The following is a 25,706-nucleotide window of genomic DNA, read 5'->3' as shown; positions in this document are numbered from 1 at the left end:
CCAGCTTTTCTGCTCTTCTTTTATTTGTCAAGGAAGACTAAATAATTTTGTTTCTTTCCTTAATACATCTTTATTCTTCGTCCTCAAGTTGTCAAATCAAAATTTATCATTTTAAGAATCAAATAGTTTTACACGTAGCAAACTGAGAGCTTAAACATTCATTATAATTCTCAGTACAGAGACAATGATTCATACGTTATATAACTTTTACTAAGAAAACTGGAAGAAGATAGCTTGATATTAATATGCGTTTAGCACGATTACAGTTCGTCTTTAGATGTCTTGTTTTCAGAAATTTCTGCAGACTCATTTACTTCCTGAGAACAGAGAGGAAAGAGAAAGGTTTGATTGCAGCTTTAAATATGAGTAATAATGGCTAAGAGGTAATGAAATAATAGCAAACCTTGCTTTGATCACCAGTGCTGTCTTCTTCTTTAGCATCTGAGCTCTCCTCACCATCATCATAATCATCATCATCCTCGCCACTTTCTTCCTGTGGTAAAACTCCTCCACTATCCAGGAACTTGCTAAATGTCTCCAGATCTCGGTTCCCAGTGTAGTCGACCACCTGAGTGAAAACAGCAAAATGAAATGGTACATTTTTTTTTATGGCTTTTGCATCTCTGTGGTGAGATGAGCGTTTCTACCTCTTTGCCTTCAGCTGGGTAATATTTGATGGTTGGAAATCCTGAAATGACAAGTGACTCCACTTCATTGGCTGTGGCGTCCATCTTGGCTATGATGATGTTTTCATGATCAGCATATTTCTCTCCCAGCTGGTCCCAAATTGGAGCCAGTTCTTTGCAGTGTCCACACCATGGAGCATCTACACAAACAGAGACAAGATGTAAGGAAAACTAAGGCAACTGCAGAAATAATAAAAATTTATAATATTCAATCACTGCAACATTCTCTTTTAAATATTTGAGGTTATTTGTTTAAGAAAAATACCCTTCAAAAACTCTCAGTTTAGATGATCTGTTAACATCTGTAGGGATTCTTTACTGGTCACAAACTGATCAGATCTAATTCCTAAGAAATTTTTTGTACTGGAGACATCACTGCTGACCCAATCTATTGCAATAAAACTTGGAGGTGATCAGATAAGAACTGATCCCACCTCAAAAAATAAGATCTGAATCTTGCTTTTGTCTTTGTAGTCAGCATTCAACTGAGACACAGGACCTTTTCTTCTAACGTGCTGGCCAGGAAGACGATTTATTTCAAAACCTTTGAAGTGTTCAGTGGATCAGAAAGTGGTCTGTGTACCCTGCATTTCTGCGCATAGAGACGTGATGCATCTGCCTGCAGGGGGCTGTGACAGCCTCTCCATTTTTCCAAGAAAACGGTATTTTCCTTGGTTTTTCCATCTCAAAGTACCAGAGATTCTGCTGAAAACTTACCTGGGATGCCAGCCAACCATACGCCTTCTGCTGGAAGAGAACAAGTTGTTTCCTGTTCAAACGATTTTTGGAGTTTTGGACATTGCTTTGACCTGACTGACTATCAACTGAGTGATTATTATCTAGGCTGAAATAGGTGTTTAAATCTCTTTTCTGTTGCATGCTTGATTAGTGTTGTGCTGATTAATGGAGGTCAGTTGTGGAGATCAAGCTGGCTCCAGAAGAGATAAAGAGAGACAGAAAGCTGAAGAAGATCAGAGCTAGCAAGGATAGCTCAGTGTGGTGGACAGCCTGAGGAGCAGAGCTAGCCAAAGATTACTACAGGCCAGATGTGCTAAAGAACGCTGCAGCAAGTCTTTTCTGCCGGAGGCTATCAGACTTTATAATTCATAGATAGTCTCTAGAGCTGTGTGCTTTACATGTTGAATACATATTTAGTAATGTACTGAGCAATATGTGTGTCCTTAGGACTATCACTGCTCATTGTTATTTATTATTGTTGTATATTTATTGTTATTACTTTATTTTAATTTTTTTTTTATTATTATTATTTTGTGTACTATGCTAGGACAAACAAATTTTCCCCCTTAGAGGATCAATAAAGTATTATTATCTTATTATATGCTGTGATATTCTTACATTATGTTGTTGCTAGCATGACTAGAATTCATTATCTCACTTTCAGCCACTCTCTTCTCCCTCTTGTTCTCTTCTTTCCTTGATTTCAAATTCATATCTACTTTGTGGTCGCCTAAAACCATATTTTCTTTGTGCAGCCTAAATGTAAGCCCTCAACTGGTGGAGTTTTACCACTCTTTGTCTCAAAGTGGTGAGCCACTCTGGGTCTGGGCAGTAACCTGACCTCCTTCCCTTTTGATCTGATCTTAATCTTCCTTGGCCAGAGGAAAGGGGTAACTCTGTCCTACAACACTGTTGTGCTGCATTCATGGTTCTGCAAAAGGGATTTTCCCTTTCTTTTCTTGTTTAATCAGTTAATTAGTTGGAAGTTATTTTTCAATATTCCCTTTCATGTTGTCATAGTTCTCTCATTAATCTGAGTTCTCATTTTATTATTCAATATATTCATTTGTCTTATCAGTAGTTAGATTGCATACCAGTAGTTAAAGAAAGAGGAATAATTCAGCTGTGAAGTTGGGCTACTTTGATAATAAACTCTCAGACTTGATTCGAAATGAATGTGTCAGTGATCATTCCTTCTTGTGCGAAGAGTTTCTTCTGCCAGTGGTCTGAATTCATTCCTTCACCAGAGACTGAGTTTGGCTTATTATTCCAGAAATTCTAGATGGTGCCCTGATTTAACTAAATAACTTGGATTTTATTAACAATTTAATCAATAATAAATTATTGATCAAATTATTAGTAATTACATGAGCCAAATATCAACACAAGTTCTGACTCAGCAACAATTTTGATGCAACCTTGTGAGGATGGTAAATTTTTTGCTTCCAGAATTCTAATTCCCAATGCATCCCACCAGAGAGAGATGGGTGGATGGATGGATGGACAAAATATTCTGAGTAATGTTGAAAAGTTCCACTTAATTTTCCAGAAATAAGGGAAGAAATGCAACAACTCCAACAAAATTGTTTATTAGAGTCTGCATGTTGTGAAGATGACACCTGTATGCAATCTAACTACTGCAAAGCAAAGCACTTAAAACCATAGTGTGTTGCTTTAGAGCAGTACTCAAATAGTGGGGCGTAACTAATCAACAGGCTGCCTGTTCAAGCCAGTAGAAGTAGCTACACATCAACATTGTAAACTGAGCAGAGGGTCGGGGGATACAAGCGGTGATGTTTTTGAAATATAACTACCATCATAGAGGAGAGATGGAGTTTGACAGTGAAAAGTAAAACGGCAGCAGAGGTCAGTAAAGCAAGAATGACGGAGTTATGGCCAGGCTAAGAGATTTTTAGTTTCAAATACAAGAATACAGTCATAATACTACAAGAACCAAGTCTGAATAATTTAAATATTGGCAAAATAAAGATGTAACATTGCTGGACGAAAGTTGTTAAATTAAAAAGCTTCGATAGAATGATATAACGTGACCCTCTCAGCAAGTCTGGTTCTATCTATTAAATAAAAAGTTGCTCAAACAATCGTTTCAAAGGGGCTGAAAATTTGCTGGTGATGTGCTAAAACATTTAGTATTTACTCCGTATTCCGCAATTTAGCACGGTATGATGGAAAGTTATAAAATTATGACTTTCATTTCGTACAACTTTACTTGTATTTAAGACACAAATCAAAAACTCAGAGCCCGACCCTTATACTCCATCATAAGCAAGAAATGTAGCTCGCAGAAAAAGGCCAGGAAATAGACGAAACCTATTTTTACTGTTAATGGAAAATGTTATGCACAATTCATCTCTTCTCATCTGACAAGCTGGGATATAAGCAACACTGCTGCAAATGTTTACACAATAAATGTTAAAAACTATTTTCCTTGTGAAAAACTAAACTGAAGCTGTACATAACCAATGCTCACAGCTGTAAAAAGTTTTACTGTATTAAATCTAAAAATGCACATCCCATTGAATGATTTGCACTTTTTCTCTCTCAAACTGAGTAGTCTTGATTAAATGTTACTGATTCACTTAATAAACTGATTTTGGAAATTATTTCGAGGTTTTGATAATAAGGTTATACAATGCTGGAGCCAGTGGTTTGTACAGATAAGTTATTAAATATGAACAGATTTGCAATAGTGTTTCAATTCTGGGGAGGGAAGGGCACTGAAAGAAGTTGTAAAATAAAACATAAAATGTAATATTAACTTACATATGAAATAAAATAAAACTAAATGAAACATCAGATATAAAGTTAGAAAGGTTGATATTATCAGAGATATTTATTGTTAATTATTAATGGTATTTGTATTTCTATTCCAACTTTTTCTCCTTGTATTTATTCATGCATATTTTACTTACTGTATCTGTTTATGTGTTGTGTTTGTCTATCCTTATTGTTGTGTACAGTATTTCTACCTACTGTTTGTGTACAGCACTTGGTTGTTTGCAAATGTGCAACATGAATAAATCTGACCTTGACCTTCATCACATAGATCAATTAAGAGTTTATGTATGCTTGCATAATTGTGAATGAGTTAAATTGACAAGGATTTAATTTTCTCTTCATCATATTGAAGATGAAAATTAATCATATATGAACAACAGAAGTATGTTCATTTGTAATTTGAACCAACTGTTTTGAGCAGTTAGTAAAATAATGATAAAAATGCTGATATGGTACAAATTAACTCACAAAACTCAATAAAGACGTTTTTGGCCGGGTCCAGAGCCACAGATTTAAAATTCTTGCCCACCAGGACTTTGACTGGTTCTTTGTCCCAGTCCTCTGGGATTTCTTCAGTACGATAGTATGGCTGCAGCATATAGTGACAAGACAAGTGACTGGATTTAATATGGGTGAGTAACTGCATTTAATAAGTGGGTGAGCATCTGTTTTACCATTGCAATGCCATCAACAACTTCCTGACACAGCAGCCACAGGGAATCTGCTGTTAGAGCTCCAGAGGGAATACTGAACTTCTTCTGTGTTTCCATGTGGATGATCCTTGCAGTAGGTGCGTCGCTTTCTGACACTCCAAAATAATTTAGCACATGTGACAGGGCCTGTGTCACATCAATCAGAACAAACAGCATCTAGATAACACACACAGAAAGTTCTGTTTTTGTCAGTGTAATGTGTTTTCCAGGCACATAGTGCCATTTTATAGCACAATCAAGTAACAATGTTACCTTTGGATGTTATAAAAAGGCTGTAATATCAAATATGAATTAAAATAAATTTTACTTTGTAATTTAACACCTTAAAATTGGTCCTCTGTCTCTTTAAAAACTCCTGCTCTTTCTGAAATTCCACCTTCAGGAAGTCATCAGAACATGGCTTCTCTATTAACCCTTTCACAATGTTTTTACCAGCACTGCATGGAGAAGTAGCTTATATAATGAGTTCAGTAAATACACAGTTCCACCAGGTGTTTACAAATTGCTGTTGGCTAGTCTGAAGTCTAGCCTAAAGGATTTCTCAAACATGCATGAAAGAATCTAAGCAACACTGCAGTTATGTTTTTGATGATGGAATAACATTATAACATGATGGAAAGCTAAAAAAAGAGTCAGTTTTATGTAATACTGTTACTAACTGCTGAAGATCTGTCTTAAAACAAGCAGTTTCATGTTGTGGGCTTATTCCTTTGTCTCAACAAAGTAGTCCAGTTTCCAGACTCCAAGGCAAACCGATAAATGTCGGCATATAGACAGAGCCCAGCTCTTACCTTGCCCTTAAACTTCTTGGCAACAGCCTTGGCCTCCTCCACCAGCTCCAGCTGACCCTGCACTGTGGAGTTGATGAACAGCAGGCTATGCAGGCGGATGCGAGAAGCAAAGATCTTGTCTGCTACCTGAAAACATAGAATGAATATTTTCATTATAGATTCAAATTTGTACTTCTAATCATGTTGATAAGCCTGAATGCTTTACCTCGGGGTTGAATGGGATGATGAGCTCCAGGCTGTTTTCCTTGATGAAGGAGCTTAAGTTCTGTTTGTCTAATTTATCTTCTTCTGACCACACATAGTCTTCTCTGCCATCATCAAACTACCAGAAACATAACTTCTTTTATCACACTGAACACATAAAAAAATGATTTGAGCTAAAATAAATTTGTGACAATTAACTGATGAACCAGCAAAAAATTAATAAACTGTGATTTTAATATGTCAATTATTTTAATTGAATAGAAGTGGCAATAATTGCAGTTATTAATCTGCATTTACTATCTTGTGTTGTACTAACTGGTGCGTAATGGTGAGATCTTTTCAGTTTCATTGGTGATTAAAAAGAAGAAAAGCATCGTCACTGAAATGTGTTTTCTATTTTGCAGAAGTGAAATGGGCCTAAGAGATACATGTAACTGTTATTATAAAATTATTTCATGTTGATTATGTGGTTTTAATATTTTTGATTAAATAATTATTGAATGATGATTATGAAGTATTAATAAAATATTAAAATTAAATGTAATTGTTAGATGTATAGAATTTATTACATACATTCATTGCTGTAAGTAGACCAAAACCAAGTCGGTTAGGGTCAGAACAGAACAGAGAGAAAGGGAACTAAACAAAGACTGGAGAATACCTAAGAGGAACTAAAAAAGTAGCAAGAGTGAATTTGGGGAAGTAACTTCAGATGGCCACAGAAAAGGGGGAAGTGACTCTCCAAGGGCGTTAAACAGCACTGTTGATGAGTCACATAGCCTTTTGCCATACACAACCATGTGCGGAGAAAGTATAAAAGATTTTGAAAAGAGGAGAAGAAAGTGCTTAGTACCCACTGCAGAAGTCGACGTCAACAAGGGATGCAGACAGAAGACCTACAGAGGACCGTGCTACAGAGCTACAGAGACAAACACTATGCTCTGCTGAAAAAGGGTGAAGCCAACTGCCCTTGCCCATGGTTCCTGATTAGATGGCCCATAAAGAGATTTCTAGTTTCTACAACAGACTTGGTCGATGGACAAGGTGCTCACAGTTGATGAGAAGCTGAACCATCCAGAGGACAACAACAACATTTATCTTGTGTCCATCCAGAGGAAGACTCTGCAGCGAAGAAGAAAGCTTCCGTCCAAAAACTTTGGGGTCACCTGTTGTCAGAATTGATTACCAACTGGGGTATGAGTTGAACTGCTACTCAAAAGCCTCTCTGAGTTACTAGTAACAGTGGCTAAGGATAGAAAGTTGAATTATGTGTTTTCAAAATTTATCATCACTAACTGAATTTTTGCTTTTGCTTTTTTCTGCTAAAAGCTTACCAATTAAAGAAGTATATAAAATTCTAATGTGAGATGTGGACAATAAAATTATTTGAGTCATCTTTTAAGTAGGGTACTTTTAATGATAATAAAAACCAATCGTGCATGGTTCTAGAGTTTTGGAGGTTTTTAACAGTTGACTTAAGCTGATCTTAAACATTACCCTTGGAGCTTACAGTATGTCCATCCATTCATCCATCCATCTTCTTCCGCTTATCTGAGGTCGGGTCGCGGGGGTAGCAGCTTCAGAAGGGAGGCCCAGACTTCCCTCTCCCTGGCCACTTCTTCTAGCTCCTCCGGGGGAATCCCGAGGCGTCCCCAGGCCAGCCGAGAGACATAGTCCCTCCAGCGTGTCCTGGGTCTTCCCTGGGGCCTCCTCCTGGTGGGGCGTGCCCGGAACACCTCACCAGGGAGGCGACCAGGAGGTATCCTGACCAGATGCCCGAGCCACCTCAACTGGCTCCTCTCGATGTGAAGGAGCAGCGGCTCTACTCTGAGTCCCTCCCAGATGACTGAGCCTCTCACCCTATCTCTCAGGGAGAGCCCAGACACCCTGCGGAGAAAACCCATTTCGGCCACTTGTATCCGCGATCTCGTTCTTTCGGTCATGACCCAAAGCTCATGACCATAGATGAGGGTGGGAACGTAGATCGACCGGTAAATCGAGAGCTTTGCTTTTTGGCTCAGCTCTTTCTTCACCACGACGGACTGGTACAGCGCCCACTTGATGGCAACGCTGCGCCAATCCGCCTGTCGATCTCCCGCTCCCTTCTTCCCTCATTTGTGAACAAGCTCCCGAGATATTTGAACTCCTCCACTTGGGGCAGGACATCCCCCCCGACCCTTTTCTGGCTCAAGACCATGGCCTCGGATTTGGAGGCACTGATCACCATCCCGGCCGCTTCACACTTGGCTGCGAACCGCTCTAGCGAGCTGCAGATCCCGACCGGATGAAGCCAAAAGGACCACATCATCTGCTAAAAGCAGAGATGAGATCCTAAGGCCACCAAAACGGATACGCTCAACACCTTGACTGCATCTAGAAATTCTGTCCATAAAAGTAATGAACAGAAACGGTGATAAAGGGCTGCCCTGGCGGAGTCCAACTCTCACCGGAAACAAGCCCAACTTACTGCCAGCAATGCAGAGCCAGACTCCGACACCGGTCATACAGGGACCTGACAGCACGTATCAAGGGGCTCAGTACCCCATACTCCCGGAGGACCCTCCACAGGGCTCCCCGAGGGACACGGTCGAACGCCTTCTCCAAGTCCACAAAACACATGTAGACCGGTTGGGCGAATTCCCATGCACCCTCCAGGACCCTGCTGAGGGTGTAGAGCTGGTCCAGTGTTACACGACCAGGACGAAAACCACACTGCTCTTCCTGAATCCGAGGTTCAACTATCCGATGGACCCTCCTCTTCAGGACCCCTGAATAGACCTTGCCAGGGAGGCTCAAGAGTGTGACCCCCCTATAGTTGGAGCACACCCTCTGGTGCCCCTTTTTGAACCACCCCCCTGATCTGCCAATCCAGGGGAACTGCCCCCGATGTCCATAGGATATTGCAGAGCCGCGTCAGCCAACACAACCCTACAACATCCGGAGATTTAAGGAACTCCAGGCGGATCTCATCCACCCCCAGGGCTCTGCCACTAAGGAGCTTTTTAAACACCTCGGCGACCTCGTCCCCAGAGATTGGAGAGCCCAACACAGAGTCCCCAGACTCAGCTTCCTCAATGGAAGGCTGTTGGTGGGATTGAGGAGGTCTTTGAAGTATTCTACCCACCGGCCCACAACATCCCGAGTCGAGGTCAGCAGCACACCATCCCCACTGTAAACAGTGTTGGTGCTGTACTGCTTCTCCCTCCTGAGATGCCGGATGGTGGACCAGAATCGCCTCGAAGCCGTATGGAAGTCTTTCTCAATGGCCTCTCCAAACTCCTCCCATGCCCGAGGTTTTGCCTCAGCAACCACCCGAGCCACATGCCACTTCGCCCGCCGGTACCCATCAGCTGTTTCCGGAGTCCCACAGGCCAAAAAGGCCCGATAGGACTCCTTCTTCAGCCTGACAGCATCCCTCACCAAAGATGTCCACCAACGGATACGAGGGTTGCCGCCACGACAGGCACCGACAACCTTGCGGCCACAGCTCAGATGAGCCACCTCGACAATGGAGGCATGGAATATGGTCCACTCAGGTTCAATGTCCTCCACCTCCCCCGGAACGTGTTTGACGTTCTGTCGGAGATGAGAGTTAAAGCTCTATCTCACAGGGGATTCTGCCAGACGTTCCCAGCAGACCCTCACAACACGTTTGGACCTGCCAGGTCTGACCGGCATCCTCCCCCACCACCGGAGCCAACTCACCACCAGGTAGTGGTCAGTAAACCGCTCAGCACCTTTCTTCACCCGAGTGTCCAAGACATGCGGCTGCAGATCCGATGAAACGATTACAACATCGAACTGCGGCCTAGGGTGTCCTGGTGCCAAGTGCACGTGTGGACACCCTTATGCCTGAACATGGTGTTCATTATGGACAATCCGTGACGAGCACAGAAGTCCAACAACAGAACACCATTCGAGTTCAGATCGGGGGGGCCGTTCCTCCCAACCACGCCCCTCCAGGTCTCACTGTCATTGCCCACGTGAGCATTGAAGTCCCCCAGCCGAACAAGGGAGTCCCCAGGAGGGGCACTCTCCAGTACCCCCTCTAGGGACTCCAAGAAGGGAGTCCCTAGTTACAGGCCGAACTGCCATTCGGCCCGTAAGCACAAACGACAGTCAGGACCTGCCCCCCAACCCGTAGGCGGAGGGAGGCTACCCACTCATTCACCGGGGTAAACCCCAATGTGCAGGCGCCGAGATGGGGAGCAACAAGTATGCCCACTCCTGCCCGACGCCTCTCACCTTGGGCAACTCCAGAGTGGAAGTATGTTCAGCCACTCTCAAGGAGACTGGTTCCAGAACCAGAGCCATCGAGGCGAGACCGACTATTTCTAGCCGGAACCTCTCAACCTCACACACTAGCTCCAGCTCCTTCCCCACCAGAGAGTTGACATTCCACGTCCCAAGAGCCAGCTTCTGCAACCGAGGATCGGACCGCCACGGTCCCCTCCCTCGACCGCCACCCATCTCACAATGCACCTGACCCCTTTGGCCCCTCTCACAGGTGGTGGGCCCATGGGAGGGGGGACCCATGTTTCCTCTTCGGGCTAAGCCCAGCCGGGCTCCATGGGAAAAAGCCCAGCCCGTCGTGCCCCCCCTCCAGGGGAGCTTATGTTGAGCTACTAAAACTAGAAAGTGTGCATTTCCTATGAAAATACAAGTGTGAATGCTGAATGCTTTTGGTGAAAATGGCAAAAACGTCTGACGCCAACTGCTGAAGACTTGCAGAAAGGTCCATGCAGTATGAAAAACCCAAATAAAAGCCAAAATTAGCTAAAAAGCTAAAACTAGCTAAAATACTAATGATAGCATCTAGGATACCGCTAGCATGCTGGGTTACAGTAAAAAAAACTCATGTAAAACCTAAAATATGAAAATGACAGAAACGTTTCCCCATTCCTTCAGATAAAAACGGTGGGTGAATGAAATCCATACCTCTTATAGTTCCTGAGATATTAACATTTGTTTGGAGGCATCGTTTAGCACAGTGACTACAAAAAACATCCCACATGCAGTACGAAAAAAGCAATGTCAAAAGCTCAAATTATTCCCAGGTTTTAAACAGCATAAAAGCTGTTAAACGGTCCAACTTCAAAATGGCCACTGTCTTGTGTCCTCCATGACAGCCCTGAAACTGGATGATTCATTGCCATTAATAGGCAGAACCTAAAACATCAACTGTGAAACACATTCATTTTATATTGTAATTTTCAATTCTGCCACAGGATGGAGCGGTTTCATAAAAATTCATAAAAAGCTGAATATTATAAAAAGTATGAAGGTTATGAATACCAAGATATATAACTGGCATTAGGAGAGCAAGCTGAATAGCATAAAAGTTGAATGGTGAAAATAGCACAAAGTATGCAGGAGAAAAAGTGCAGCAAAATTTACAGAGCAACCAGAAAACTTGAACTCATTAGTGTGAATTCACACTACAGCATTCATTAGTGTGAATGCTGTAGGCATTGCAGAGGCAGAGGCCTGCAGAGATATTTTAAAATCTTAACAACAATAGATTTCCAAAGCAATGGATGACAGTTGAGTCTGTGTCTTCTCATACCTTTTTGAACAGCACCACTGAGTCTGATTTCACTTCATACTTCTGAAACACTTCAGGAATTACAGTAACTCCAAACTCAACATCAGTCAAATCAAAAGAGACCTCCTTGAACACATGGGCAGACTCGCTTTCCAAACTCTGGAATGAAGGAACAAGAGGAAACAACATGGATGTTTTAAACATGGACTCCTATCATGAGACATAGAGGCATCACAAAGTATGCCTTATGAGACCTACACTGAAGAATCCTACAACAGAGATATTGTGGGTGCTGATGAACTTGGCCGCAGAGTCCACAGAGTCAAGGATTGAAGTACCGGGACCGACGCGACGTTTCATCCATTGAATTATACCCTCCACTGATCTTTTACCTGGAAAACAGATACACCCATGAGATAAATAGTAGAAGTGGGGATTTTCCTTTTTTTCTTTTTAGAAAAACATGGCCTAGGTGAGTACAAAAGGTCTTGAAACAGTAGGACTTTCATGAACTGTGCATAGGACATTGGTCTATATTTTAATATAGGGCAGTCGTTGGTTTTCATATTCACTTCCTTCCTTAGTTTAATATGAAATACTAGAACCGCCAAGATTCCTTCTTGGTGGTTCTAGTATTTCATATTTGGTTTCTCTGAGTCACAGTCATTGGATAAGTTTCTGTGAACTCCTAGATTTGAATCCCTGCCTGTGTCCCATTTTCAGTTGCATATTTTCCCCAAAAACTTACTATGTTAAGCATATGGGTAAGTTTGAAATCACATACATGCATCTGTAGAACTTGAATAATTTACTAAAGACATAATTTAATCTTTTCAGCCATATCTGCTGCAACAGAGAAACATCTAAGACTAGATGGGGTCTTAAACAGGTCTTAAGACTGTGAGCACAATTATTAGGCAAGTTTTAGTTTTGACTATATAATCATTTTTATTTGTATTTTCCAACTCCAAGCTGTATAAACTTTATTTAAATTTTTTTATTTTCTTTATTTATCCTCCTGAGACCCAGAAAAAAAAAGTTTTTGAATTTTTTTTTTTTCACTACATGACTCTTTGGAGTGAAAAAACATCACTACAATTGAAAAAGTTTCAAAACATGTTTTTATTTGTTTATTACAGTATGTCCTTTGGAGAGGACATCGGGACTCTCTTGTGGCAAATATGAACACATTTTGAGGCCCAGGATGTCCTCTCTAAGGACCAACAGGATTTAACACAGTGGCATGTATGGTTTCAGAGTTATGAACAAAAAACCTATGTCCTCCACAGAGGACAAAAATGTATTGCTGGGTCTCAGGAGGTTAACCAGGTAAACCCCCGTTGAGATCTAGATCTCATTTTCAAGAGGGACCTGGGCAGAAGTCTGCAATATACCTGGTTACAAAATAAAACTAATTAACACACATGCACAAATGTAAAACAATAGAAAATACTTTAAAAGTAATGACACTGTTAAATAGAATCTTTTTGCCTGTTTTTAAGAATAGCTCAAAATAAATCCAATGAAATAAATTCTGACATCTTGAGTTCAGACTGGAGCTGATTCCAGGCTGTAGGAACCATCACACATGCTTGCTTCCCCTTTTCAGTTCGAATATGTGGAACATGCAAAAGAAAAATTTTATTAGAGCGTAAAGAATGGGAAATAATAGATCTATGTAAGAGAGAACTAAAGTATGCTGGAGCCAAGCCGAGTAGAGATTTCTAAATCAGGATCATCAGGTGATTGTTTCTCCGTACGCTTAAAGGAGGCCATTCAGCTTTTGCATACAACTCACAATGATGTGTAAGTTATCTGCTACTGGTTACTAACCTTAAGGCATAATGATACACAGTATTCTATGATTGAAGGCATTTGAACTTAATTCATTTGTGGTATAATATTCAGTTGGGCCGTGAACCCAGATTCCTACACACATAAAGCATATGAACCCAGTGAATATAAACTTCACATTTCAGATTTATTCGTATCCCAAATTGGGAAATTGATGTTGCAGCAAGTATAAAAACTAAAAGACAAAGTATCAAAGATTAAAAAATAAGGAACAAAAAATACCAAAAGCATATAAAATACAAATCAACACATAATGGGAAGAATACAGCAGTGTATTTCATTATTGACCAACAGTTACTACACTAGATCAGGTGCAAGTCCCCCTACCTTGTCCTGCATTAAAAAGAGATATTGCTGTAGAAACAAAGGAGTGCTTGTACCTGTTACTTTTTATACAAGGAAGTCTGAGCCTGATGCCAGAAGGCAGAAACTGGAACTCAGCATGTAAAGGATGAGAAATATCAGCAATAATGGCTTTAGTTTTCCTAATGACTTGTTTTATTACACAGTTCTGTAAGTGAGAATTGTTCAACCCCTAAGATCTTATTGCTAGTATGTATTACTCTGTTAAGGGCATTTTTTGGTTTAATACTAAATTTTTGGAATCATCAGTCCAGTTGGTGATCTGTCTAGTGATGGTTTTACCTCTCCTAAGGGCAGAACGATAAGCTGGTAAAAGTTGCACACAATTATGGTCAGCTCCACCCAAGGGAGGAAAAGGGACAGATTTATATGCTCCTTTGACAGAATCATAACACAGGTCCAGAATTTTGTTGTTCCTGGTGGGACAGGTGACATATTGATAAAAGTCCTTATGAGTTCTTATTAATGAACAATGGTTAAAATTGCCGAGGATGAATAAAGGGGCATCAGGAGACTTAGACTGCAGCTTCTGTGTCACTTCTGATATGGACTCTGACGCTTGCTCCTCATTGGCTCTTGGATGAATGTAAACAACGACGATAAATATGTGGGGAAATTCCCGAGGGAGATATAGAGGCCGCAGAGACACGGACAACAGTTCAATGTGTTTAGTGCATAACTTCTCTCTGACCTTAACAGTTTTACACCAGCGTTCATTAACATACAAACACATACCCCCTCCTTGTGATTTTCCAGTAATGCCAGCATCCTGGTCCAGGCGTACTGGCGCACCAAATCCATCAATAGTCATTTCCATGTTTGAATCTCTGTCCGAAAGCCAAGTTTCTGTAAACACCAATAACATTTGTCTCTGAATTCATGTTGAAATCGTACCTGTGCTTGGAGCTCATCCAATTTGTTGCGGAGAGATTGCGCATTAGAAAGAATGATGGACAGTAGAGGGATGCGAGAAACCAATTGTCTCTGTAGACGCTGGAGCAAACCACCACGTCTACCCCGCTTCCTTTTTTTACGTGGTGGAGGATTTAATTTTTTCCTCTTGCCACTCTTAAGTTCAGTAAAAGAATCCAAAGATAGACAAATTAGATCTGGAGGGGGTGCTGAAGGAGGCTCGCTCCACTGCAGAAGAAACTCCTTGCTATATTTAGTCCGGGCCAAATGGTCTTGAGAGACTGAAGGAAAGGCAAAGCACCATCCACAATAGAAGAAAACACGCCGTAATTTCCATTTTGCATCAAAAACATTAAAAATAAAACGGGAACACATGAAACTCCTACACGAACAAAACGAACGTACTTGCTGCTGATCGCCGCAAGAGCCGTGCCCCTCAGCCGCGTGCACAGAGCTTGAATGTTTATTGATAAATATACAAATACATATTGGCGGATATGTATTTATTTAATGAGGGAGTGTGGGGCCTAAGAAGAGCAACACTCTATATCAAGGTGTGCAGAACTGTTAGGCAGCTTCTTTTCCTCAGGCAAAAGAGGCTAAAAAAGAGATTTAAGTGACTGAAAAATTCAAAATTGTCAAGTCTTTCAGAAGGATGCAGCACTCTTGAAATTGCTATTGCTAAGATATTGGGGATATTGGGTGTGATCACAGATTCTCTGACACAGACGCTTTGATGCAAATAGTCAACAGGGTCACAAGAAACATGTTGAGAAAAAAAGATGTAAATTAACTGCCAAATATTTGAGAAGAATTAAATGTGAAGCTACCAGGAACACATTATCTTTCAGTGCTGTTATATTCCAGAACTGCAACCTACCTGGAGTGCCCAGACCTCTGGGACATGGCCATGGTAAGGAAGGCTGAAACCCGACCACCAGTGAACAAGACACATAAGTTGAAACGTCATGACTGGGCCAAGACAGATCTGAAGACAGATTTCTCAAAGGTCTTATGGACTGATGAGATGAGAGTGACTCTTGACAGATCACATGCATCAAAGTACTCCACTATGTGTCCAGCCAGTAAAGGCCTTAAAGATGAAAGAATAATAAAGTGGCCCCCTTCCTCACCAGACCTAAACCTCATTGAGAACTTGTGGATGTCATGTTCCGTGTTTTTCTGTGTGTTTATTTTGAGTTTCCAGTGTCTCTGTGTCTCCGTGTTGTCCTGTTCTCCCCTCGATTACTCCCAGGTGTTTCTAGTTTCCCTAATTACCGCCTGTGTATTTAGTGTCACCTGTGTGTCTGTGTCTTTGTCGGGTCCTCGTCTCATTTGGCTGCTAGTCTGTTGTCTGTGTACCCAGTCCTACGTCTCGTCCGTTTGTGTTGCGGTTGCTACCGGCGTCGAGCCCTGGCTTCCGCTTGGCCGTGCTGCCCGTTTGTTTGGACCATGTTGGACGGTGTTGTTCTGGACATTCTTCATTAAAATCATTCATTTACTTCAACCTGGGTCTACGGCGTCTGCCTCACCACCTTCACCGCCGCACCTCATGACAGAGGACCCTTCTTAAACGGGAGATTTATGGTGAAGGAAAACAGAACACATCTCCGAACAGTGTCTGGGAGGCTGCATAAAAAGTTGATCGTCAACCGATCAAGAAACTGACAGAATGGAAGCCTTATAAATGTTACTGAACAGAAGGGTGGCTATGTTGGTCACTGATTTATATTTTAAATGTCAGAAATATTTATTTGTCAATTTTGAGTTCTATGTTTATTATTCTCACTTTAATGGATGACAATAATCAAGTGAGATGGGAAAATTTTCAGTTTTATTCAGTTGTATAATTGAGAATGCAAAGAGTGCCGATGTTTGGATATGTAAACTATATTCTCCCTGTGTAAATAACTTAGTTTCTGTGAAGATGCAACAGAGGACTAAGTGAATTTCTCATTTATAAAATGATTTAATTTTACCTTATTGCTGCTGTAGGAGCCATGGTTTAAAATTTAACAAACTTCGAGCCATATGCTTTATAAAATATTTATGATTGCTTTGAATGTTGTCACATTTGCATCACTGCATCATTTGTTACAAACAAATAATACAGTTAGTTCAGGGATGTAGAAACCCAGGAGCAGAACAACTAAAACCAGTGATATTCTTTTCTTTCCCATTCTGTCATCTTAACATCACACGCAGACCTGTTGCCATGGCAACCGTCAGACAACATCTCCAGAAGTCGAAAGGCTACTATCAGCAATTAACATAAAAAAACACACTAAAAAAATTCCCACACATAGTACGCAGAAATACCAAAACAGAACATTCAGTCCACTACAGATTTATCTTTTTTGAATTTTCAGGCTTGATGTTTATTTTGCGATCATTAAGAAGTGATTGTCTTGTAGCCGGGGCATCTTGTCCCGGAAGTATGGTGCTACGCTCTCTTCCTCTTGCTGAGGAGATCAGATCCCAGGCTGATGATTTGTGCAGAGGTAATATACTTCTAGAGTGATGTACAAAGCGCCGTTGACTGGTTTCACTTTAGAGAAGGTTGGCCTGCTATACTGTTCCAGTTTTTGTTTCAGTTTCAGCTTTTGTTTTAGTTTAGAATTTCTTTTTCTTGGATAGTTATTATTGATCAAAAGTATTTTCTTTTCTTTGGTTTGCTTAAGGAAGGGAAGTTTTTATTGTCTAGCCCTCTGGCTTGTTTTTTAAAAAAGGAAACATGCTGTCCCTGGGTCCCAAGCTGCTTTATTCAGATTGAGGAGACTAGTGGAAGGGGAGTTTTTCTTTTCCTTGCTGTATTCACCAGGGATTTTTGTGTGAGTGTGTTTTTGTTAGGGAACACTTGGGTGTATTTAGTTATATTTGTGTTTTCCTTATTATTATTCCTCCCCCAAGCAGTCTAACTTTATTTAATTGGGTTTTAACTATGTCTCTCAGCTATAAGGTTTCCAGGGCCAGCATAGACTCTTACTCTTAATGTGGTCATTTTTGTACAATAAAATAAACTGACTATTTTTGTCCATAGGTATTTGTGAATTCAATAAACTGTGTTTAATTTGCAACAGTGCTTCTGGTAATTTTTACAAACTTATCTGTGTGATCTGGTAAAAAGAGGATTTAAGGTTCTCCACACATAACAGAAACTGTACCCAAGGTCACAGTCTGAACGCTCGCGGTAGTTGATTAGCTAATTTAAATACCTGCTCCACTGATACTCTGTCACAAACTAGATGTTTGAGTCGCCTTATTTTTGTGCCAACTGAACCGAAATGCACATATACTTATAAAGGAATATGGTATTGTGTCCGTATTGTATGAAATATTGGTGGGGGCTGTCCTCTTCAAGCCAGAGTTGGTGGGGACATGTCCACACCAGTCCTTCAGGAAGTTACGCCTGCCCCTGACTGATGCACACGGACAGACATTATAGACTTTAAGTTTACTCAAAGATTTCACCGCAGAGGCAACTAAAATCAATCAATAAAAAAATCCTTTCTGAATATCTTCTCATGGACTCTGAATTAAATCGTCTTTCTGACCGGAGCTGACCGCGTGTTGAAGAGTTATGGACCGGACGCTTTGGAGCGTCTGGTTAGGAAGCGCGTTCCAAACCTTTGGTTGAAACGGCGCGTAATTCAAGTCTCCATTACAGACTAGAGAAAACTAAAGACAATGCAATGTTGTGTTAAACCATTTATAGTCTAAACAGAGGAGCCGGCAGTTTATCTTGAGGAAATAAATAAAAGTGCAGAAGTTAATTAGACCGTAACATGCGCAGTCTGCCGCTGCGAAGAATGAAACTGAACTCATCCTGCGGTTTTAACTAATGGAGCTGGAAGACGTTTCCCTCCCGCACCCATAAGGAGAGCGGCGTTCTGGAGGAGCGCGGCAGACGTAACATCTGTCTGTTTCGGTGAAGCGAAACCACGCAAAAAGATCCTCGTAAAAGCGCACGCCCGGACCGCACAGGGTAAAAGGCTCGCAGAATTCAATTGATCGGTTTGGATCAGACAGATCCTACTGACTGATGAACTAGCGCAGATTTCTCTGCAGATGCGGATCAGGAGGAATTTATGAAGCTGTGCGTTCAGACGTCAGCTGGTGAAGTGCTGGTAATTTAAGTGAAGTCGTTTAATTTAATTTATTCTAAGTTATTGGGGTCACAGTCAGTGGTTTTTGCCACTACGAGAAAAAAGTTAGAACAGTGATTCTTGAGAAGAGGCACAAAACAGGTCCTATGATAAAGCACAAAATTTGAATAAAATATACACTATATATATATATATATATATATATATATATATATATATATATATATATATATATATATATATATATATATATATATATATATCTGACTAAACTAACCTGGGCCATGTGAGCACAGCAATGTATGTTTTCCTGGTGTTTGATAAATATTTTTTATTTTAAACATTGTAGTAGGTGGATGGTGTCTTTAAAATAGCTTGTCCTGGAGCAAAACTCAATACATTATAATAGTTTAAAAAAATTAAAGGAATACTAAGATAATATATTATGACAATTAAATATAAGTATTCAAATAAATAATTATAAAAGTATCAATAAATTTCATTAAAAATATGTTTTATATATTTTCCAACTCCATTGAAATTTGTCCCAAGATTCTGTCAACACCGTCAGACATAAAAAGAATGTAAAAAAAAAAAAATCAGGCATTATTGGGGGCATAAGAAATTCTGTGGAACCCATGACCTCTTCCTTTCTCTTCTTTTGCTAAGAGGGCTAAGCAGCTCTGGTTAGCTTATGTTATTCTTTATTTTTTTCTTACATTTTATTCCTAAGTTGTTTGTCACAACCATGATGTGTCAACACCATAACTGACAATTTACTAAATTTTGATTAAATTTTGTGAAATAAATGCTTAATTTTGGTATACTGTAAGGATTTCATGGACCTGATGAGCTACAATATGGCCTCCTTCAGAATAACATCATATAAATTGAGGTAGTTTGGCATTTTGTCAGCTCCTTCAGGGTTTTTAACTGACATTGTGACTCTTTCAGTGATAGTGTTGAATGTGTTGAATTAAATGTGCATTTAATTCATTTTAATGTATTTTACATAAATGTCATTACTTCATATGTATCAAGTATTTCTTTTTACTCACTAGTTTGTCACCACCTTCAGTTCAGCATCAACTCCGTCATGCACTGTCAACTCCCTCACATGGACTTTATGTTGTGTTTTTTTGTTTTAAATAATATTTCTTTTGTTTCTTGAGAAGCATTTATCTGTAAAACTGAGTAAAAATATCACTAACATGGTCATTAAAAATAATTTTATATTTAGTTTTGTCAGATGGTGATGACAAAGTTCTGAGCCAGGTCAATTAGTAATTTTCAAAAAAATGTTGCAACTGGAAGCCTGCACCTTAGCATCTTTACATTTCCAAAACATTATTTATCACATTTGTATACATAACCTTGAGGAATAATTTTTTTTTAAATTGGGAAAATTTAAACCCATTTTGTCCCACTTCTCAAGAATCACTGAGATGCATTCATTTGTTTTATGTGTGAAGGAATCTGGGTTCACCGGCCAACTGAATATTAAACTGCAAAAAATGCAGCTGAATAGCCTATGTTAATACAAAAGACTGTTAATTATTTGTTTTCAGCCCTCTAGTTTGGTTTTCCTTTATCAAGGTGCTTTATATGTAGTATTTTATTTCCGCTACTGGGTGGTTCCTCGACCATATTTTGTTCATAGATCTGATTATTGAGTAGCGTGGATATCAACGCAGACTTTGTTTATTACCTCTTTCTACTGTGTGCGTCCATTGAATGTAAGTAATGCTGTTGGTGGTTTAGTTTAGTTTTATAAATGCCTAAGAGCTGTATTTGTACTTTGTCCTGTTGAATATTATGATCGTTTGGTGTGGTTTACTCGTATTGTGGAGAGCTAAAAGTTAGCCGTTTAGCATTAAGCTATTAAGCTCTGCAGCTGTTATTTGTGTTACCATTTCCAATTGAATTGCCTTATTTCTCTTGTATGTTTTATCATGTGACGCTATTATTAGCAGGGTTGATTATTATTTATATGTACTTACCGTCTCATATTCAGATATTAACCAGTTACTAGTCTAGTGTAATCTTTAAACACGTTTATTCACTTTGTGGACATTAGGTTTATTTGTGAAAGTATTTACAGGCAAGTTCTCATAATTTGTATTTGTTTATCTTTATAGAAAACCACACATGTGCCTTTATATGTATGGAGGAAACTCAAGAGCTAATTAAAGTCAAGTAAAGCTCAATTCTGGACTCGGACGTTCTCTTATTTCACTAACTCATCTAAAATATCAGCTGTTCTAATCCGACACCTTGGAGAGTGATTATTTATCCATAACCAAACCAGCTTCAGTCTTCATTACTTCTTCACTAATATGATTATAATTTGACGGATAAAAATAGAAAATGATGGACTTTTTTATGCTGTCAGTCAAAATGACGGACAACAAAAATGTCTAGTGTGACCTCTGTTTAGCATATAAATGTTATTAATAATTTAAAACTGCTCTTAAAACTAGACATATTAGCTGTTGCTGCTGTTTGTGTTGGGACTGTTTCCCTGTTTGAGTCTTAGCAGTGTACTCAGCCTGTGGTTTGGTATATTGTATGTTTTACCCGATCTAAAACACACAAGATACCAGCCTAACAGGATGAGATCTTTGGGTTAGGTCGAAGATTAAGGACAGGTAATCATGAATATGATAACACTAAAATCACTCTTAGATCTTAGAGCTGATTGTCTTAAAACTTTCCTCTGTGTGTCTTAGGTTATCTAGAGCTACCACGTAAGCCGCTACAGGCTTCGGCTCGTGGAAGACATAGTGTCCACCTTGCTGAAACTATTTACTCTCCATTTGTGCATGTATTCATACAATTATTGCTGCCATTATCTTTGCATTATCGCTCTATTTCTGTTTACTACAGAAGGCACAATAGGGTCAGTGCTTCTGTGTTTATCTTTAATTTTCCTTCAGTCTCTGTTTGTCTGTCGATATACATGGCTGCTAATCTTGAGCCTGGTCCTGGTTATGCTGGGGGTTTTTAGACCTCATGTCAACCTCAAGGCGCTGCGGCCAAATCAGGTCTGCCACAAGTATTTATGTGGCCCTAAACTCTTGAGATAAGAGTTGTGAATACATGTTAATAGTGGTTGCATATAATTTCTACAATATTTGTCTAAGATAAATGTCTCTGCATCTCTACCGGTGTAGTCCAATGGCAGCTTGCGCTCCCCGTTGATGAACACCTTCAGAGTGGGAAAGCTTCCGACCTCAAACTCATCAGCCAGCTCCTTCTCCTCGATGGCATCCACCTTGGCCAATCGCATGCCTGCTCCCTCCTCCTTCAGTTTCTCTGCGACCTCGGCGTAAATCGGTTCAAACTCTTTGCAGTGGCCACACCAGGGAGCATCTTCAGACAAACAAACACATATTTGAAGCACAGTTGCACACAGTCAAGCAGAGTTAAGCAGTAACTAGTTACATTTACTCAATTACAATTACTTGAGCAACTTTTAAAAAAAAAATTTTTAAAAACTTTTAAGAAGTATTTTTACTACACTCTACTTTTTAATTTCACCTGAGTAGTTTTATTATGAAGTACCGCTACTCTTACTTGAGTAAAATTTCTGGACTCTCTACCCACTGAATGAAGAACAAACATGTTTTAACCAAAAATTCACCAGACACAGACCTGCAATTTTTGATAAAGTTTCTTACGTTTTTTATTGAAAGAAGCTGATTTGGAAAAAGTTTCTTTTGCCTGATTTTATTTTTTGTTATCCTCCTGAGACCCAGCAATACAATTTTGTCCTCTGTGGAGGACATAGGTTTTTTTTGTTCATAACTCTGAAACCATACATGCCACTGTGTTAAATCCTGTTGGTCCTTAGAGAGGACATCCTGGGCCTCAAAATGTGTTCATATTTGCCACAAGAGAGTCCCGATGTCCTCTCCAAAGGACATACTCTAAAAAATAAATAAAAACATGTTTTGAAACTTTTTCAATTGTAGTGATGTTTTTTCACTCCAAAGAATCATGTAGTGTAAAAAAAAAGAAATTCAAAAACTTTTTTTTCTCTGGGTCTCAGGAATTATTGTCATTTTCATCCTTAAGATACTAAAATTTAACTTAAAAAGTTTAACTTTATATTTTGGTCCACCTGATAATGTAATTTTTAAATATTTAAGGATTGATCATTTTTTCAGTTACTTGGTACTTGAGTAGACTATTTACCAAATACTTTTTTTACTCTTACAGGATGGCTACTTTTTACTTTTGCTTGAGTAAAAATATGTTGAAGTAGTGTTACTCTTACTTGAGTAAAATTTTTGGCTTCTCTGCCCGCCATTGACTAGAACATTGACTGGAAGCATTATCTGTCCTGTTGCTACCGTTCCCTCAATTCCCAGGGAAATAAGCTGCTGATAGCAGAAGCGCTGACTAGCCTCAGCTTTATCCTCACTGCTCCTTTTTTCCCTCTGCTGTTGTCCTGCTGAGCTCATGTGTGGGAGCTTTTCAGCAGGACAACAGCTGAACTTGACAGGACATGTGTGGGGACATTTCTCCATTTGTTTCATAGTACCTCAGGGGTATGAATATAAAATACCAGAGGAAATCCTCTATTGGTGTGTGATAAAATAATGTAGTCCTGCAGCTCTAGGTGATATTTCATGGTTATCTCAACTTCATTTCTTTCTTTTATTAGCATAAATATTTCAGTTCTTTTAAGAAATGGCTCATGCTTTATATTTAGGTATCCTTTTGATATTTTGAAGCCATTGAGTGTTTTCAATTTTAGATCAATATTCCTTTAAATTAATGTTTTGTATTAAACAGCAGCACATGTAACATATGTTCTACCAACTTTCTGTAAAACAGCACATCCTGCACAACCTGCCTGTTTAAACTTATATTTAATAATAAGAATATTAATAATATATTTTTACTTACAAAACTCAACCAGTAAAAACTCATTTTCGCTGAGAGCTCTGTCAAAGTTGTTGATGTGTAGAACCAAAACGTCTTTTTCTTCTTCTATGTTTGTTGTCTTCTCCTTCTTTGGCTTCTTGTCTGTCTCCTCTGAGGTGTCCTCTTGTGTCTCTGCTGATGATGCCTCTGTTGCCCTGTCGGGGTCATCCTTGGGGTCACCGGCCTGAACGCTGAAGGACCCCAGCAGCAGCAGGCCCAGCAGAGCGATGCATAGCTTGTGTGTTCTCATGTCTCTGTGTGTGTGTGTATGTGTAACCTGCTCTGTCACCTCTGCTCAGGTGTGGGGGAACCTGTCCTACATTTATTTATCTAACATGGAGTGTGTGTGTCAGAATGTTACTGGTCTTCCCTCTTGTCCAATCGGAGGCTGCACTTTCACAGGACTCGTTGGAGCCAATCACATCATGCCATGTAAAGATATTGATTTGGTTCATAAACAGCAGTAAGCACAAAATTTATTAAATGTCAGCATTTGTCATCTTTTTTCCATTTGTTGGCATGTTTTTAATTAATACTGACAGATATTTACGTTGGAAGATATTTTATAGAATAACTACTTATTGGTGCTTATCTAAACCTCATTTACCTAAAAATGGCTCAATGATAAAGGTAGGAGAAAAGTTAGCTTTTTCTTTAACATGTTGTAATGAAGGTCTTCATTACTGGTCAGGATAACATCTTAATTATGTGTAAATGATAATGAGACGGGTACAAATAGATTGAAGTATTTTATTGGGTGTTTTATGCAGGGCATCTCAGTGGGTATTGAGGGTGTCCTGGGGGGGGGAATAATATAAATGAAGTAGGTATGGTAATTATGAAATGTATTACAAATGTTTGTAGATTATGGCTTACCTCTGTCTGTTCCTCTGTAGGGTGTTCAGGCGAAAAGAGTCCCCGGGGGCCTGAACACCTGATAAAGATTCCGGAAGAGACCAAGTGCAGATGGAAGAGGGGGAACAAAGCCTGAGGCATTTTAGAAGTGATGAATAAATTAATATTTATATGAGGGTAGTTTTAGATAGCAAATGAGTATGTAACCATGAAGAATGTTTGTTATTTATGTGTTGAAGATTGGTTGTTTTGTTAAGTTGTTTGGTGTATATGTGGTTTGTTCTACCCTGTCTTTTGAGAAGTGTGTTAATTGGTGCCGCCCAGGATCACAAAGCCTGCATGTTGGCCACATGATGGGAGTAATAGGTGCGGGTGCTGCGACACCTCATGACCATGTAAGCAGGAATGTCATCTTTGTTAAATGTTGGAGATTAAAACACCTGGTTGGTTGCACTACCCCTGCCTCCAGACTCCTATTTCAGCCTCCCGCTAAGGGCCATCATAACACATGTATTATGTTTAGAGTTTAAACAATGTGTTGGACCTGGATGCAGAAGAAATAATGGCAGGAGCTATAGCTTCAGGTGGAGTTATTTGTACAGTACATTATGAAAGGTATTCCCACTGATTTTTCTTTTATACATTTTGCTTTTATTTACTTCAACATAGTCAATATATTTTATTGGAATGTTATACGGGACCTCGAATACATCAGACCGGTCATTAATAAATTCAACAGGTCTGACCGATAGAGTGACAGGAAGAGACCATTACTAAACCTTTTGGTCAATATCAAAAGTACAGAGTGAGGGATGAAAACTAACACGTAGCACAAACCTGAATCTAAATGAGACTCCAGAGACATTTAGAGATATTTCAGCCTCTACATGTGCAAAACTGGGAGAAACATAAATCAACAAAAACCTTGAAATCCACATTAGTTCTGTGAATACTTTTGAAAAGTAATGTGTGTATTGTATGAAGTCCATCCACACTCTGAGGTGGCTTTGTTGGTCGTTAATTGCTTCAAAATCTTTGGAAATGGAATAAAAACAAGTAGTCAAGGTCCAAAGGAAAACAGAAGAAATGTAGAAACTGTAAAGAAAAAGTGATCAGGATCATTATGATTGAGTGAAAGAGTCTCAAATGGAGATGCAGCAGAAGTTAAGACTTTTGTACTGTTCTGTATTAGAAAGAGGCTTAATGAA

The 25,706-nt window shown here is 39.6% G+C and overlaps 1 protein-coding gene across 2 annotated transcripts; it reads right to left on the bottom strand.

The window, feature by feature from the left end:
- Window positions 1–45: 45 nt before the first annotated feature.
- Window positions 46–24,969, bottom strand: LOC102222555 (protein disulfide-isomerase-like). Of its 2 annotated transcripts, XM_023334009.1 has the most exons (12): window positions 23,626–24,969; window positions 21,877–22,083; window positions 14,429–14,539; window positions 11,735–11,868; window positions 11,498–11,635; window positions 5,933–6,049; window positions 5,728–5,853; window positions 4,898–5,092; window positions 4,692–4,812; window positions 648–826; window positions 404–568; window positions 46–317 (listed from the first exon to the last, which is right to left on the bottom strand). In XM_023334009.1, exons 1-12 carry the CDS (start codon window positions 23,891–23,893, stop codon window positions 261–263), a joined length of 1,818 nt encoding a protein of 605 aa, XP_023189777.1. In that variant the 5' UTR covers window positions 23,894–24,969; the 3' UTR covers window positions 46–260. The 2 variants fall into 2 exon arrangements, with proteins under 2 accessions (XP_023189777.1, XP_023189778.1); XM_023334010.1 differs by lacking the exon at window positions 14,429–14,539 and having other exon boundaries at window positions 23,626–24,967.
- Window positions 24,970–25,706: the final 737 nt, after the last annotated feature.

This window comes from Xiphophorus maculatus, chromosome 5 (genome assembly GCF_002775205.1).
Source record: "Xiphophorus maculatus strain JP 163 A chromosome 5, X_maculatus-5.0-male, whole genome shotgun sequence".
Lineage (NCBI taxonomy): Eukaryota > Metazoa > Chordata > Actinopteri > Cyprinodontiformes > Poeciliidae > Xiphophorus > Xiphophorus maculatus.
The sequence above is the reverse complement of the archived record's forward strand: the minus strand, read 5'-3'. Positions and strand labels throughout refer to the sequence as shown.